Raw genomic sequence first — 15576 nt, forward strand, 5'->3', positions numbered from 1 at the left:
GTCCCTTGAAATGATCTTCTTTAAAAAATCCACGCCTGTGGATGTCCCTTGAAATGATCTTCTTTAAAAAATCCACGCCTGTGGATGTCCCTTGAAATGATCTTCTTTAAAAAATCCACGCCTGTGGATGTCCCTTGAAATGATCTTCTTTAAAAAATCCACGCCTGTGGATGTCCCTTGAAATGATCTTCTTTAAAAAATCCACGCCTGTGGATGTCCCTTGAAATGATCTTCTTTAAAAAATCCACGCCTGTGGATGTCCCTTGAAATGATCTTCTTTAAAAAATCCACGCCTGTGGATGTCCCTTGAAATGATCTTCTTTAAAAAATCCACGCCTGTGGATGTCCCTTGAAATGATCTTCTTTAAAAAATCCACGCCTGTGGATGTCCCTTGAAATGATCTTCTTTAAAAAATCCACGCCTGTGGATGTCCCTTGAAATGATCTTCTTTAAAAAATCCACGCCTGTGGATGTCCCTTGAAATGATCTTCTTTAAAAAATCCACGCCTGTGGATGTCCCTTGAAATGATCTTCTTTAAAAAATCCACGCCTGTGGATGTCCCTTGAAATGATCTTCTTTAAAAAATCCACGCCTGTGGATGTCCCTTGAAATGATCTTCTTTAAAAAATCCACGCCTGTGGATGTCCCTTGAAATGATCTTCTTTAAAAAATCCACGCCTGTGGATGTCCCTTGAAATGATCTTCTTTAAAAAATCCACGCCTGTGGATGTCCCTTGAAAAAATATTCTTAAAAAAAATCCAAAATATTCTTTAAAAATCCACGCCCTGTGGATGTCCCTTGAAATGATCTTCTTTAAAAAATCCACGCCTGTGGATGTCCCTTGAAATGATCTTCTTTAAAAAATCCACGCCTGTGGATGTCCCTTGAAATGAAAAATATTCTTTAAAAAATCCACGCCTGTGGATGTCCCTTGAAATGATCTTCTTTAAAAAATCCACGCCTGTGGATGTCCCTTGAAAAATTGTTCTTAAAAATTCCAAAATATTCTTTAAAAAATCCACGCCTGTGGATGTCCCTTGAAAAAATATTCTTAAAAAAATCCCTTGAAATGATATTCTTTAAAAAATCCACGCCTGTGGATGTCCCTTGAAAAAATATTCTTAAAAAAATCCCTTGAAATGATATTCTTTAAAAAATCCACGCCTGTGGACGGCCCTTGAAAAATTGTTCTTAAAAATTCCAAAATATTCTTTAAAAAATCCACGCCTGTGGATGTCCCTTGAAAAAATATTCTTAAAAAAATCCCTTGAAATGATATTCTTTAAAAAATCAAAATATTCTTTAAATAATCCACGCCTGTGGATTTCCCTTGAAATGATATTCTTTAAAAAATCAAAATATTCTTTAAAAAATCCACGCCTGTGGATGTCCCTTGAAATGATATTCTTTAAAAAATCCACGCCTGTGGACGGCCCTTGAAAAATTGTTCTTAAAAAATCCAAAATATTCTTTAAAAATCCACGCCTGTGGATGGCCCTTGAAAAAATATTCTTAAAAAAATCGAAAATATTCTTTAAAAAATCCACGCCTGTGGATGTCCCTTGAAATGATATTCTTTAAAAAATCCACGCCTGTGGATGAACCTTGAAAAATATTCTTTAAAAAATCCACGCCTGTGGATGTCCCTTGAAATGATATTCTTTAAAAAATCCACGCCTGTGGATGTGCCTTGAAAAAATATTCTTAAAAAAATCCAAAATATTCTTTAAAAAATCCACGCCTGTGGATGGCCCTTGAAAAAATATTCTTAAAAAAAATCCAAAATATTCTTTAAAAATCCACGCCCTGAAAAAGATATTCTTTAAAAAATCCACGACTGTGGATGGCCCTTGACAAAATATTCTTTAAAAAATCCACGCCTGTGGATGACCCTTGAAAAAATATTCTTAAAAAAATCCAAAATATTCTTTAAAAAATCCACGCCCTGGAAAAGATATTCTTTAAAAATCCACGCCCTGGAAAAGATATTCTTTAAAAAATCCACGCCCTGGAAAAGACATTCTTTAAAAAATCCACGACTGTGTATGGCCCTTGACAAAATATTCTTTAAAAAATTCACGACTGTGTATGGCCATTGACAAAATATTCTTTAAAAAATCCACGCCTTTTATGGATGCGGTTTGAGAAAATATTCTTTAAAAAATCCACGCCTTTTATGGATGCCGTTTGAGAAAATATTCTTTAAAAAATCCACGCCTTTTATGGATGCCGTTTGAGAAAATATTCTTTAAAAAATCCACGCCTTTTATGGATGCCGTTTGAGAAAATATTCTTTAAAAAATCCACGCCTTTTATGGATGCCGTTTGAGAAAATATTCTTTAACAAATCTACGCCTGTCGATGCCGCTTGAAAAAATATTCTTTAAAACATCCACGCCTGTGGATGCCGCTTGAAAAAATATTCTTTAAAAAATCCACGCCTGTTTATGCCGCTTGAAAAAAGATTCTTTAAAAAATCCACGCCTGTTATAACCCGTGAAAAAAATATTCTGTAAAAAATATTTCACCTTCTTGGAGGAAGTTGACAAAGAATTTCTTTTAAACTTACCCTTAAAGCATCCTTTTGCCGGAACATTAACAAACAATATTCACATTGAAATGGCTTCTCACCGGTGTGACGTCTCTTGTGGAAAATCAAACTCTTACACTGGGTAAAACCGCGATCACATATATCACATATATAGGGTCGTTCTCCCGTATGCGTATAAATATGCTGTTTAAGAGTGGACTTTTGGGTAAACCCTTTGGAACAGTGTGGGCAGACATGCGGTTTATTACCCTTATGCGATTGCATATGACGATTTAGATTTGTCTTCGTACTAAAATCACGATCACAGTCTTGACAATAGAAACGCTGAACCTTCTGCTGAATTGTCAATGATATTTTTTCCTTTGGGCCCGCGGTGGATTTTGATGATGATGTTGATCTTTTTCGTTTTTTGCAATTTTCATTTATTTCGTAATACTCTATATTCATACGGTTATCATATAAACCATGTTCTTGCTTTACAAAATGATTATCATAAAGATTTTGATTGGCTGCATTGATTTCCTGGCCTGGATCTTCCTGATTTCCTTTTGTCGTTGATTCTTCGAAAACGTTCGCTTCAGTGTACTGCTGCTCGTCATGGTATTGTAATTCATGTACCTGATTATTTATCAAGGTTTCATATTGTGGTACATAATCCTCCGTATCGGGTTCTGTATTATGTATAACAACAGTATTGTTGTGTTGTTGGTCATCATCATCCGGAGTTTCTTCCAATCCCAGATCATGGAATTCTGTCGATGAAGCTTGACTTTCTTCTTCTTCATTTAAGGTAAAATGTTCCTGTTGTTCCTCTTCTGTTTCATTATGTTGTATATTTTCATCATGTATTTCATCGGTCTCTGGGGACCCGTTTTCTTCATCAAGTTCTGCTTCTTCATGACCCTCCAAAATATGTTGTATATCTTCTACATTGATCTCAGATTGAGGTGCAGCTTCTTTAACATTTTTTGTAATTTGTTCTTGTAAATCCATTATTAGATTTTCTTCTACACTTGCTGATTCGTTTTCATCAGATACAGAAGTGGCGTCGGCGACGGCTTCACCATAGTCCTGCATATCATCATTATCATTTTCCATTTGTTGCATATCATTTTCATATTCGGTCGCCACATTATCGGAATTTATAATTAAAATATTTTCATCTTCATCGTTGAAAGTGAGTGATGGTTTATTTTCATCGGTTTGTGGTTGTGGATTTTTAGGGTCTTTAATTTCCTCCACTTTTTCGGAATCCTTTGTATTGCTAACATTTTTGGTATGCGAAATCTCTGTTGATATTTCTTTTTGCTTGGGGGAAGTTTTTGGTTTGGAGTCATCTTTTGTGATAGAAGTTGTTTTATCATCATCCTCATGTTCCTGTATATTGTTCAGAACATCCTCTTCGAGTAGCATATCATCTATATTATCCTCATAATCGTTTGACGACAGATTGCCTTTTGTATTTGGCTTTGTAACTTCTTGAAATTCATTATTAATTTTAGCTAAAAATGTCTTCAAATTATTTTCCGATTCATGGGCTGTTTTTATAAATGAATGTGCCACTTTAAGACGCGCAATACATTTCGAACATATTATTTTGGGTAAATTATCCTTATCGGTGACCTTGAATGTGAAAAGAATATTAAAAATATATGAGGATCAAATGTCAAAGCATGATTTTATATTGAAATTTATGTCATAAATAAAGAATGGTCTACTCTCTCCAAAGCCTTAGAAGATGTACTAATACACCGTAATTACCACCGTCAACAGCTTTCCTAATGCTATCCGTAAGATGGAGCCAACATGTAGCAGTACTATGGCCAAGCCTAAAACCATATGGACAATTGTTCAATAACTTCCTACCATTAATGTACTCTAAAATTGCATTAAGTGCTCCGCAACTTTAGATAACGCTGGACGCAAACTGTCCACACAAAAAGGATACTTTTCGGTATATATACATCTCTTGCCAGATTTCGATAGAAGTTGAAGCATTTGATGAAGATAATTTCTTTCCTTTCTTCCTTAGATAGCTTATGACAGAATGGTTGTTCCATAAGCCGAGCTTAAAAAAGATTTCCAGGCGAGTCGGTCTTGTGTGCATTTCATCCATCAGATTCGTGGCCTTACCCTTCTGCGTGAAACATCACTTGGCTCGTTTTATTTGCCTTTTGAGCTGGGACATCGACATCCATTCTCACAAGATGGCCTAGCCAGCGTTGTCGCTGCTGCTGGATCCGTCTGACTATGTCGATGTCCGAGAATAGATGGCATAACTCATGGTTCATTCGACAGGGATATTCACCATCGACACAGATCGGCCCATGCTTCTGATCCATATGTGCTGTTGTATGGTAATATTAGCGTCTTGTAGAGTTTGAGTTTGGTCTGGCGAGAGGTGGCCTTGCATTTGAGTTGCTTATGGCGGTACCGACGTATATAAAATCCGACGTATATAAAATCATTCACTACCTCGAAGCTGTAGTTTTCAATTTCCATAATTGGTCCGAGTCTACTTGACGTCTTGCGCGATACCATCAGCTTGATCTTTTCGCCATTTACTGCCAATCCCACTTTGGTAGACTCCTTCTCAATTCGTTAAAATGTGGCTGTTACTGCTCACAATGTTCGACCCCTTATGTCAATGTCGTCGGCGTAGGCGAGTAACATACATACGCTGCTTGGTGTACAGAGTGTCATTTGCCATTGCACAGCCGTATTAATTTTACAGGAGTGCCAAACGCAGACAGGGCTTTAAACACCTCTGAACGGATGGGGCTGTCGAATGCAAATCCTGTAATATCAAATCTGAGGTCGTCCTCAAGTGTAGAGCAGTTTTCGAAACACTCACAGCTATCGGCTGTGTTGGGTACCAGGACACACAATCAATTGATCAATCAAATCACCCATATGTCATCTTTATCGGAACTTTAAGGCGTTCTTTGACGAACGAACTAATGAATTCTGGCACAACGAACCTAGGTGCAATGTTGCAAGATCTATCTGGCCGACTCTGTCAACCAAGTGAACAAACTCAGTGTTGAAATTAGAGTAATGACAGGAGTCATTACTGGTCATTGCAATACCAGGGCCTTTACCAGTAAATGGGACCATGATGTTACAAATGACTGCAGACTCTGTGCTGACGAAGAGGAGACGGAGACAGTTGAGCATCTCATGTGTCGCTGCACAGACTAGTTGGTGCTCACTTTCCACCGTCTCTAAGCTTCTTTTCAACTAAGGAACCTTATTTAATCTACAGCATCATTAGAAACCAAAAGTGGTTAGAAAAGTGCAACTTTAGCACGTAATATGTTTTTCTGTCCTTCTTTAGCCATTGAAACTATTCCCACCTTTCTCCTTAATACTTCTTGTTAGCTTCTTATTCTACCTTTTCCCAATGGACCGGAAGGTCTCAGAGTGCTGCAGCCACATTATTGACTGCACATGCCCAAACCTAACCTAGGCTGAGTATTATGTCGAGATTTTCGCCAACTTCACTTCAATTTTAAATTTAAATTGCGACAAAAAAGAATCGTTATTTCAGTCAATGAATTGAACTATAATAAAATAAGTCGACTGAACTAGTTCATTTCCTCTTAACAGTGAATCATGCAATTGAACCCAGGTGCATTCGAGAACAATACAAAACAACCGTAATAATAGCCGGCAAAAGGTTGGCCACCTTCAATGTTATTCCTAAAAAATATTTTGTATACATCATATCTCTTTGTGCTTGCACCTAAATTGACCTCACATATCATTGGTGGCGTTGCAGCCAATCATCAAGCCTGTACGAAAATTCCAGTAACAGCAAGTCTATCAACAACATCAGCGGTGCACACGGACGAGAATAGCAGCCCAGTTGAGATGACCAGCAACGACTTCAATTATAAATCTGGAACAAGTTCGGTTGCCTTTGTAACAACACCCGATGATAAGATTGCCAAAAAATTGGCTCATGGCCTAGTGGAACGTAAATTGGCAGCCTGTGTTAATATTATTCCGAATATTCAATCGGTGTACATGTGGGAAGGCAAAGTGAATGAGGATAATGAATATCTAATGATTATAAAAACACAAACCTCCCACATTGAGGAGTTAACCAAATGGGTACGAGACAATCATCCCTATAGTGTGGCCGAGGTTATAACATTGCCCATTGAGCAGGGAAATTTGCCATATATGAAATGGTTGGCCGAATCTGTACCCGAAAAGAAGTAACTTTTTTTATTTTTTTGCAATTGAATTGTAGTATATATGTGAATGTACTCTAAAAATAGATTTATATACATATTTTTTTGAAATAAAAAAAATATGGTCTTCTCTAATCGCAGCAATCTGTATATCTTATCTCCTATTTCTTGATCGGTCAAAACAAATTAAAATAACGTTGGAATTTTGAAAAAAGAAGCAAGTAAATAAGCCGTTAAGTTCGGTCGGCCGAACATTTTATACTATCCATCCAATGGAGTGCTTTCAAAATTCCTTAAGCCGACCGGGAAAAGTTAAACGGCACTCCATTTCAACAACATGACCTAGCCAACGTAGTCGCTACAGCTAGATACATCTGACAAAGCCGATGTCCGAGAATAGATTGTACAACTCATGGTTCATTGGATGGCGATATTCACCTATAACGCAGATCGACCCATAAATCTTTGGAGAATTTTTCTCTCAAACACTTCAAGAGCTGTCACATCTGCTTGCGTAAGTACACATGCTTAAGATCCATAAAACAGCACGGGTAGTATCTGTTGGTCTTGTAGAGTGTGGGTTTGGTCTGGCGGGAGTTGGTCTTGTTTCTAAACTGTTTACTTATACCATAGTAGCATTGTTCGGACAACACTATCCTATTTATGGTGATACCAAGTTATATAAAATCTATGACTACCTCGAAGCTGTAGTTCTCAAGTTCCATAATTAGTCCGAGTCTACTGAACGTCTTGAGCGTTGATACCATCAACTTGGTCTTCTGTAGTTCTCAAGTTCCATAGTTGGTCCGAGTCTACTGGACGTCTTGAGCGTCGATACCATCAGCTTGGTCTTCTCGCAGTTTACTGCCAGACCCCACTTTGGCAAAATCCGTCGCAATTTGTTGAAAGGTGCGGTTAGTCTGCTTTTCCAGAGGCAAATTTTTATTTGGCAAATACTGAGTTTGTAGGCGAGAGGGATGCGAGGAAGAAAAACAAAAATTTGCCTGTTCAGAATTTGCCGTACACGCAAATTCTGCTTTGCTCTGTTCGTTTACAAACCTGTTGCTTTTGTTTACAAACCTGTTGCTTTAATTTGTGCAAGTGAAATTTAATTTTTAATTTTTGCAAATTAATATAATAAAATATATAAAAAATAAATAAAATATTAAAAAAAAATCTTTAAAATGCAAACACTTTTTTTATTTTCTTTCTTTTGTATTTTGATTCGCAAATTTGGCAAAGAAAAATTTGCTAATGGAAAAGCAAGCGAAAATTTCAAAAGAGAAAACAAAAAATTTGCCAAATAAAAATCTGCCTGTGGAAAAGCAGACTTACCCGCTCCCAATGTTTGACCCATTATATCGATGTCTTTGGCGTAGGCGAGTAACATGTGTTGTTTTGTGTACAGAGAGTTAAAAGTCGTGTACAAACTGTCCAAATTACCTTTTACATAAAAAATTTTTATAGATATCCGACTTCCGCATTGGATTTAAATCTTTCTTCTATCGACAGATGGAAAATTCGACTTCGTGATTAAAAATTTTATTTTAATGTAAACTGTTTTTCTAAAAAGACGCCAATAAACCCCATAAATGATGTAATCATATGTATATGAATTTCGAAACTCCCCAGGTTCATATATCGGGATGTATGGACTTCCCTCATGAAAGTCAATTATTTTGCTGATCAAGTTGGCAAGAACTACCTCTAATAGATATTTCAGGAAATTCCTATATTTTTCCCATAAACACAACATACGTATTTTCATTTCCCCTGCTATATATAAAAATCTGGCATCTCTGTCTTCACCATTCAACTACTACAAAATCGTCCGATTTCTGTGTTGTAATAGAACAAATTATTTGAAAAATTATTTTTTTCCATAGCAAATCACTTACCGTTAAACGTGTTGTATATGTAAATTTTTCCAATAGATCTTCACAATTCAATAAATCCGAACCTTTTTCATTTTGCATACAAACGCGACACACATTTATATTAAACAAAAAATTCATGATTATGCTTGGCAAACTATTGCCATTGAACAAAATTATTCGAGGGAAACAAATGACTGAACGAACAGCTGTTGTTCACTGCATCTCTTCCACATAAGACTACGGTGACGCTTAAAATGTTTAAAATGAAGGCGTCACGTATACACTACACAACTAATGACTTAGAATGAAATTAATTGATGTTTTTTAATTAAATAAATAAAAAATAAGGAGAATTGAATTAAAAACAATGAAAAATACATTACATAAATTATTTTTTTTTATTACACAACAAAAACAATGTAACATTCCTTTAATTAATTTAAATTTACATTAGGCCATTCCCCGACGCCGTTGAGTAGCTCAAAGGCATTTACCTTTGTTCCACCATCAGCATTGTACTCTTTCAACCCAAACAAAACAAAACGAATCACAACAACAATGTTCTCTTTGGAAGAACTAAAATATCATTGTCGAACATGTCTAATAAAATTGGAATTTTGTGATGAAAATGGACAGGATACCAATAAATATGTGGTCATATCAAATTATCCAGATGTGGAACAGCTAATTTGCCTATGCCTGACGACAAGAACGAGCTCGGGCCTTGAAAATGTGGAATTACATATGCCGAATTTATGTCGACTTTGTTTTGATAAGTGGCTAGAATTTTCGCATCTCTATCAATTGCTGTTGAAAACCGACAAGGAACTGAAGCAGCTGGCAGGAAGAATATCACCAAATGGTTCAACAAGTCCTGACCATCTTGAAGAGGTAAATATAATTCGTGTTTTAGGGCGGTTTGTGGAACGTTTAAGTTCAAGTTGCTCTTGAGCCAATTCCAAAAAAAGCGAGAATTTTTTTCTAGTGGATGTCCATATTTTGTTTTGATTTTTAAAATGATCCACGACCATTGTCTAATCCTCACTGTTCCTAACTAATTAATAATTTGTTTTTCCATTTTGCAGGATAATAAAATATTCTTGGAGACCACCGATCCCATATCAAATTTAGTTGAAATTGGAAAATTTGAAACAAATTCTCCTTTTTTCCATGATAGTAATTCAAATTCTGACATAGAATCCAACGAGGAGCTAAATCATTTAGATGAACCACCACTTAGCGAAGAAAACCTAGTTCTGATATCACCAACAAAAGATGATTTAAAGACACAAGATTTATTCGATACAGATACAGAACAAACACCACTCGAACATTCAGATAAAGATGAGGATGATGATGATGACGATTTCATTCCCACAAATAAAACCGCAACTCAAACACAGGACCCAAAGGAAACAGTTACCAAAGCAAAGCAGAGACCTCGTGGTCGTAGAAAAAATCCCCAAAATAAGAAAAATGATCGCATGCATATTACAGCGAAAGCAGTGCGCAATAAATATGCCAATGTTTCGAATACGAAAAAAGCCCTCTATCGTTGTGAACCATGTAAAAAATATTTCTATGAAAAAATGCGTTATGAGGGTCATGTGAAAACCGTACATGAAGGCCTCAAGAAGGGCTACGAGTGCCGGGAATGTGGCAAAGCCTATAAATTCTATAAAAATCTCACCGATCACATGGCCACTAATCACACGGATACACCATCGGAAAATTTACTCTGTCAAGTGTGTAACAAACAATTCAAAACACAAACAACCCTTAAGAATCATATGAAAATCAAACATCCTGCTGATCCGGAAAGTACCATTAACAATCGACGGATAATATGTGACCAATGTGGATTTCTTGCGGCCAGTGTAGAATCCTTGACAGCCCACATAAAGAATTTGCACACCGAGGGGGAACACTTCAAATGTGAACAATGTCCAAAGGTATTTAAATGTCGGTATTATTTGAAACATCACACAATGACACATCACAGTGAAGTCAAAATAAAGCCATTCAAATGTAACTATTGTGAGATGGCATTCTCCCGACGCAATGGCCTGACCAAACACGAGCTAACACATCTCGACTACACGGAACGTATAAAATGTGATTTTGAAGGTTGTGATGTACGATTTTTAAATGCTGATGCGAAAAAACGACACACCCGTTTGGTTCATCTCAAGGAAAAACAGCATGTTTGTGATATTTGTGGCGAGGCATTTGGTATTAAGGCGACATTACGGCATCATCGTTATATTCATACGGGAGAAAAACCATATAAATGCCCGGAATGTGGTCAGGGATTCCGACAGCATACGGCAATGAAAACACACGCCAAAACACATTTTAAAGCGGCAAAAGCGAGTGCACAAAATACCGAAGTGGCGGTTCAAAATTAATTTAAATATTTTTACATTAGCATGTTGTTTTATTTTTAAGAAAATATTTTTTGTAGAATAAAACATTATTTTTGGTTTTTATTAGCATAAAACAATTCGAGAATAAAATTTTGTATGAATCGGTTCCAAATAAATTTAAGGGTCCACAAAAAATGTTGAACTTCCTCCTAATTTCAAAGTTTTCATTTATGCAAGTCCGGATGTTTTGGATTTCGGTTGGAAAATTTAGGTAAGACCAAAATGTTAAGCTATACTTTAAAAATTCCGCGATTATGATAGGATTTAACAATTGGTCCTTCGACCAAGCAAAATTAGTTTCTTGACCCAAAATCTTCCTTAAAATAAATTGCCATTTGACCTGAAATCTTCGTACAAAAAGTTTGTCCCCCACCTAAAATTTTGGTTGAAACAATTCGTCCTTCCACTTATAATCTTCGTTCCTACAATTGGCCCTTCGTCCTAAAATCTTTCTTCAAATAATTGGCCCTTTGACAAAAAATCTTCTTTAAAGTATTAGTTCTTTGACCAACAATCTTCCGTCGAACAATTAGTCCTTCGACCTAAAATCATCCTACAAACTGTTGTCCCTTCAATTTAAAAACTTTCTTCAAACATTTGTCCTTTGAACTAAAGTTGTTTTAAAGAAATAGTCCTTCGGTCTAAATCTTCAATTCAATTTATTTCATTAACGAGAACCTATCCAAAAGGGCCATAAACGATTCCAAAATCTTCATTGCATGGTATTTCAAAAATTGGTATTTCGACCTAAAATATTCCCTCAAACAATTCGGTTTTTGACTTAAAGTCTTCCTTCAAATAAATGGTCATTCGGCCTAAAATCTTCGTATAAAAATTTGTCCTCCGACCTAATATTTTGGTTTAGGCAATTGGTCCTTCGACCTATAATCTTCGTTCCAACAATTGGTCTTTCGACCTAAAATCTTTCTTTAAACAATTGATCCTTTGAACTAAAATCCTAATTCATTGCTGACCTATTTCAAAAATTGGTATTTCGACCTAAAATATTCCCTCAAACAATTCGGTTTTTGACTTAAAGTCGTCCTTCAAATAAATGGTCATCCGACCTAAAATGTTGGTTCAAACAATTGATCATTCGTTCCAACAATTAGTACGTCGACCTTAAATCTTCCTTCAAACAATTGGTCCTTCGACCTAATATCTTCCTTCAAACAAATGACCCTTCGACCTAAAATCTTCCTACAAACAATTGGTCCCTCGCTTTTAAATTGGTCTTTCGACCTAAAATCTTCATTCAATCAACTGGTACTCCGAATTGATCCTTCGTCTCACAACTGGTTTTACGACCTAAAATCGTTCATAAGACAAACAACGCCTATTGGTCTTTCGATCTAAATTCATAAAATTATTAATTCCATCTAAAAAAATCTTCCTTCAAAAAAACACTCCTTTGACCTAAAATCTTCATCAAAGCAATCCAATATGCTCCCTCCAAAAAGTGCACGCTTATTGGTCCTTCAACCTTTAAGAAATCCAAGCTTATTGGTCCTTCGACCTTTAAGAAGTCCACGCTTGTTGGTCCTTCGCCATTTAAGAAATTCAAGCTTATTGTTGTCACGACCTTAATAAATCCACGCTCATTGTTGCTTCTGTCTGTTATTTCGACAGACTTACATTACTGGATGGAGATAGAAATTTATTCTGATTAAGAATATATAAACCTTTTTATATTGTAACGCCATCTAGCGACGAATAGTCAACATAGATTAAGCAACGGCGTTACAATACAAAGAGAAAAACTCTTTGTGTCATTCACTGCGAAATGATTACCCATATGATATTCCATTTAATGAATAATCACATTGAACTATTTCGTTACGGTACGACACAATTTTATTTAATAGTTAAGAAATAAAATATTTATTAATAGAAAATACAAATTTATGAATTAGAAATTACTCAGAACATGCTTAAATAAGTGAGTGCTAACTATAGACACAACAAGATCATAAACGATTCCGATTTCTTTGGAATAAATGAATGGATCTGCTCTCCCCTGGAATGTGTGTTCAGACATTGAATGTTTGTAAACACGGTGATCGAAATGTGACAAATGGGCTGCTGGAATTCCCTCTATAGCGGTTAAATCCATTATGGATATTGGATCTCAATATCCTATGGCATTGCCATAGTCCAGAGCTTCCATACAACAAAAATTACAGCAATCGTAAAAACGTAAACATTATGTAACTTTCATTCAGCCGGTAGGGCAATGAGTCCGATATATTTTTGAGGAATAGCGAAACGTAAAAGAAATTATGCCGCAGCTTATATTTGGTGGAAAAAACACCGTGAACTTATACATATTAAGTTTATAGGACCCTTCCCATTCACATCCTAAATATAGAGCTCATAATGAAATATGGGCATGTTCAATTCCGAAGATTCATATTTTTATAAATTCACCGTTTATAAAACTTGAGAGATAATATGGCCAATATCTATTCGTGCGTCACATTTAGCCAACGAATATCAGTACATTCTGTAAAAGCAATAGGATTGCTACGGCAACAACAACCAACACCCACTCATAATATCATGGCAATATCCATCCCGTGATATTTTGACATGCAGGTCAATTTCAATAATGAATTTTTTTATCTTTACAGATATGAAAGTATATAGTTATACATTTAAACGCATCTTGGATAGTATACCGGGTAAGAAACGCTTTGGGGTCTATCGTTTTCTGCCAGTATTCTTTTGTTTGGGTGCTGCCCTTGAGTATTCTATGATCAACTGGACCGTGGGAGAAACAAATTTCTGTAAGTCTTCCATAACAAAAAAAAACACATATATTATTACACACTTCTAATTTTTCTCCACATTCTCCTTTATAGATCGCACATTTAAACGACGTCAAGCTAAGAATTACGTTGAAGAACAATTACATCAAACGGAAGCTGAGAAATCCGAAACGGCAACACAGTAAATTGTTTTTTTTTTTCGATACTTTAAATTTCTGCAGAAAGAAAGAAAACCCCCCATTCACAATGCCTGCTGGAGTCTCGTGGGGACAATATTTAAAATTTATGTCCTGTGCTGTATTATCAATGATGGCCGGTTCACAATTGGTGCATATGTACTATAAACCATTGCAGGACTTGGATGTATACATCGACAAAGAAGTTGAAGAGGTGTCAAAAACAAAAGGTGTAAAATTAACTGGAATATCTATTAAAAAGTCGGATAATAACAGTAATGCTACATAATTAATGGAAACAATAAATTAAAGTATAACTAAAAATACATTCGTTTCAAACCCGTTTGCAGTGGATTAGAAAATCAGAGTCAAAGCAGTCATAAAAACTTAAGAAGGATTATCAGAATTATAAGCGTGCATTTTTTAATTAATTTTATGAAGGACTTTTAGAGCTATGAGCGTGGAGATTTAAATTAATTTTAGGTGGGACTGTAAGAGCTATAGGTTTTTTACTTAATTTTGATAATGACAATCAGAGATATAAGCGTAGATTTTTTAAGTTAATTTTAGGTGGGACTATGAGAGCTATAAGCATGGGTATTTTAAATTAATTTTGAGAAGGACTATCACAGCTATACAAATATGAGGCAATCGTCACGAAAATTTGCACAGAATAAGATTTAGAACAGATATTAAGTAAATCAAAACAATTAGTTATTAGTTACTTGCTTCTTACCTCATACGATGGCCGATGCACGAACTTCCTATGTTTCCTGGTCATCCTGGCTACAAAAAGGAAAGTTGCATTATTATTTATTAAAAATACATTTAATAAAACTTCACCCACCTTTTAAAATTAAAGAAGGACTTGCAGCCATAGTTTGGGCAGATAAAAAAAAAATATTACATAATACCTTCTTCACAACAATTTTTTTCGCGACTTTATTACATTCAAAACGAATCACAGACACTTTATCCATTAAATATGAACCCCCATACCGGCGACCGACGGGGGCCAATACTTTTGTATGTAGGGATCGCGAAATTTACCGACCGATTAATAGCACGAAATTATATATTTTCACTAATTTGTAAAATTATATTTATTATATATTTATCATTTATAAATTTAATTATATTTATCACTTGTAATTTTTTATTAATGAAATTGATGCAACAATAGTTAGGACGATAGGCTTGAAAGCACTTTCAAATAATTGAACCCAATAACACCACTATTCCAATTTGTTTTCTTTCCATTGAATTTTTCTAATAAGAAACAGCAATTGAACTATTTGTTGCCTTCCGTTTTCTTACATTTAACACATTTTTGATTAATTTATTGGATGAAACAACAATTTTTTCTTTTCTTTAATAAAGTACACACACTTTTCTTCTTTTAATTTTTTTTATGGCTGCAGCGAGGAATAAACCTTCTTTTCATTCAAGCCACAACAAACTAATCAATAGATGCTAATTTTGGCGCGCTTTTTTACTAACACACTCACACACTTTATGGCAATTTCCGAGCTTTGTTGCCCTTTCTTTTTGCTTGCAAAACTATTTTCTTTTTTTC

At 35.4% G+C, this 15576-nt stretch overlaps 5 protein-coding genes across 5 annotated transcripts; 4 read left to right on the forward strand and 1 right to left on the reverse strand.

The window, feature by feature from the left end:
* Positions 1-2572: 2572 nt before the first annotated feature.
* Positions 2573-8768, reverse strand: LOC133324688 (myoneurin-like; the record flags this gene model as incomplete). The annotated part of the gene is made up of 3 exons (XM_061533532.1): positions 8652-8768; positions 3030-4177; positions 2573-2951 (listed from the first exon to the last, which is right to left on the reverse strand). Coding segments are annotated over exons 1-3 (1644 nt in total), but the record flags the coding sequence as incomplete, so codon positions are not given.
* Positions 6248-6784, forward strand: LOC133324659 (protein CutA homolog). The gene has a single exon (XM_061533501.1). The coding sequence runs from the start codon at positions 6248-6250 to the stop codon at positions 6779-6781; it is 534 nt and encodes a 177-aa protein (XP_061389485.1). The 3' UTR covers positions 6782-6784.
* A 420-nt stretch (positions 8769-9188) lies between the features above and the next one.
* LOC133324698 (zinc finger protein 37-like) lies at positions 9189-11038 on the forward strand. The gene is made up of 2 exons (XM_061533543.1): positions 9189-9521; positions 9716-11038. The coding sequence occupies exons 1-2, from the start codon at positions 9189-9191 to the stop codon at positions 11036-11038; spliced, it is 1656 nt and encodes a 551-aa protein (XP_061389527.1).
* Positions 11039-13682: 2644 nt separating this feature from the next.
* LOC133324677 (small integral membrane protein 4) lies at positions 13683-14009 on the forward strand. Its single transcript, XM_061533523.1, has 2 exons — positions 13683-13842; positions 13918-14009. Exons 1-2 carry the CDS (start codon positions 13689-13691, stop codon positions 14007-14009), a joined length of 246 nt encoding a protein of 81 aa, XP_061389507.1. The 5' UTR covers positions 13683-13688.
* Positions 14010-14070: 61 nt separating this feature from the next.
* LOC133324709 (ubiquinol-cytochrome-c reductase complex assembly factor 6) lies at positions 14071-14289 on the forward strand. The gene has a single exon (XM_061533555.1). The coding sequence runs from the start codon at positions 14071-14073 to the stop codon at positions 14287-14289; it is 219 nt and encodes a 72-aa protein (XP_061389539.1).
* The last annotated feature ends 1287 nt before the right edge of the window (positions 14290-15576 follow it).

Source organism: Musca vetustissima, unplaced genomic scaffold, assembly GCF_032173495.1.
Source record: "Musca vetustissima isolate MV318-11 ecotype Yass unplaced genomic scaffold, APGP_CSIRO_Mvet_v1 utg10716, whole genome shotgun sequence".
Lineage (NCBI taxonomy): Eukaryota > Metazoa > Arthropoda > Insecta > Diptera > Muscidae > Musca > Musca vetustissima.

Bases quoted from the DNA above. Each gene is read 5' to 3' on its own strand.
- LOC133324659 (XM_061533501.1), top strand. From the start codon at position 6,248: ATGTTATTCCTAAAAAATATTTTGTATACATCATATCTCTTTGTGCTT.
- LOC133324698 (XM_061533543.1), top strand. From the start codon at position 9,189: ATGTTCTCTTTGGAAGAACTAAAATATCATTGTCGAACATGTCTAATA. The intron at 9,522-9,715 runs GTAAATATAATT...TCCATTTTGCAG, and splicing joins GTCCTGACCATCTTGAAGAG to GATAATAAAATATTCTTGGA.
- LOC133324677 (XM_061533523.1), top strand. From the start codon at position 13,689: ATGAAAGTATATAGTTATACATTTAAACGCATCTTGGATAGTATACCG. The intron at 13,843-13,917 runs GTAAGTCTTCCA...TCTCCTTTATAG, and splicing joins CGTGGGAGAAACAAATTTCT to ATCGCACATTTAAACGACGT.
- LOC133324709 (XM_061533555.1), top strand. From the start codon at position 14,071: ATGCCTGCTGGAGTCTCGTGGGGACAATATTTAAAATTTATGTCCTGT.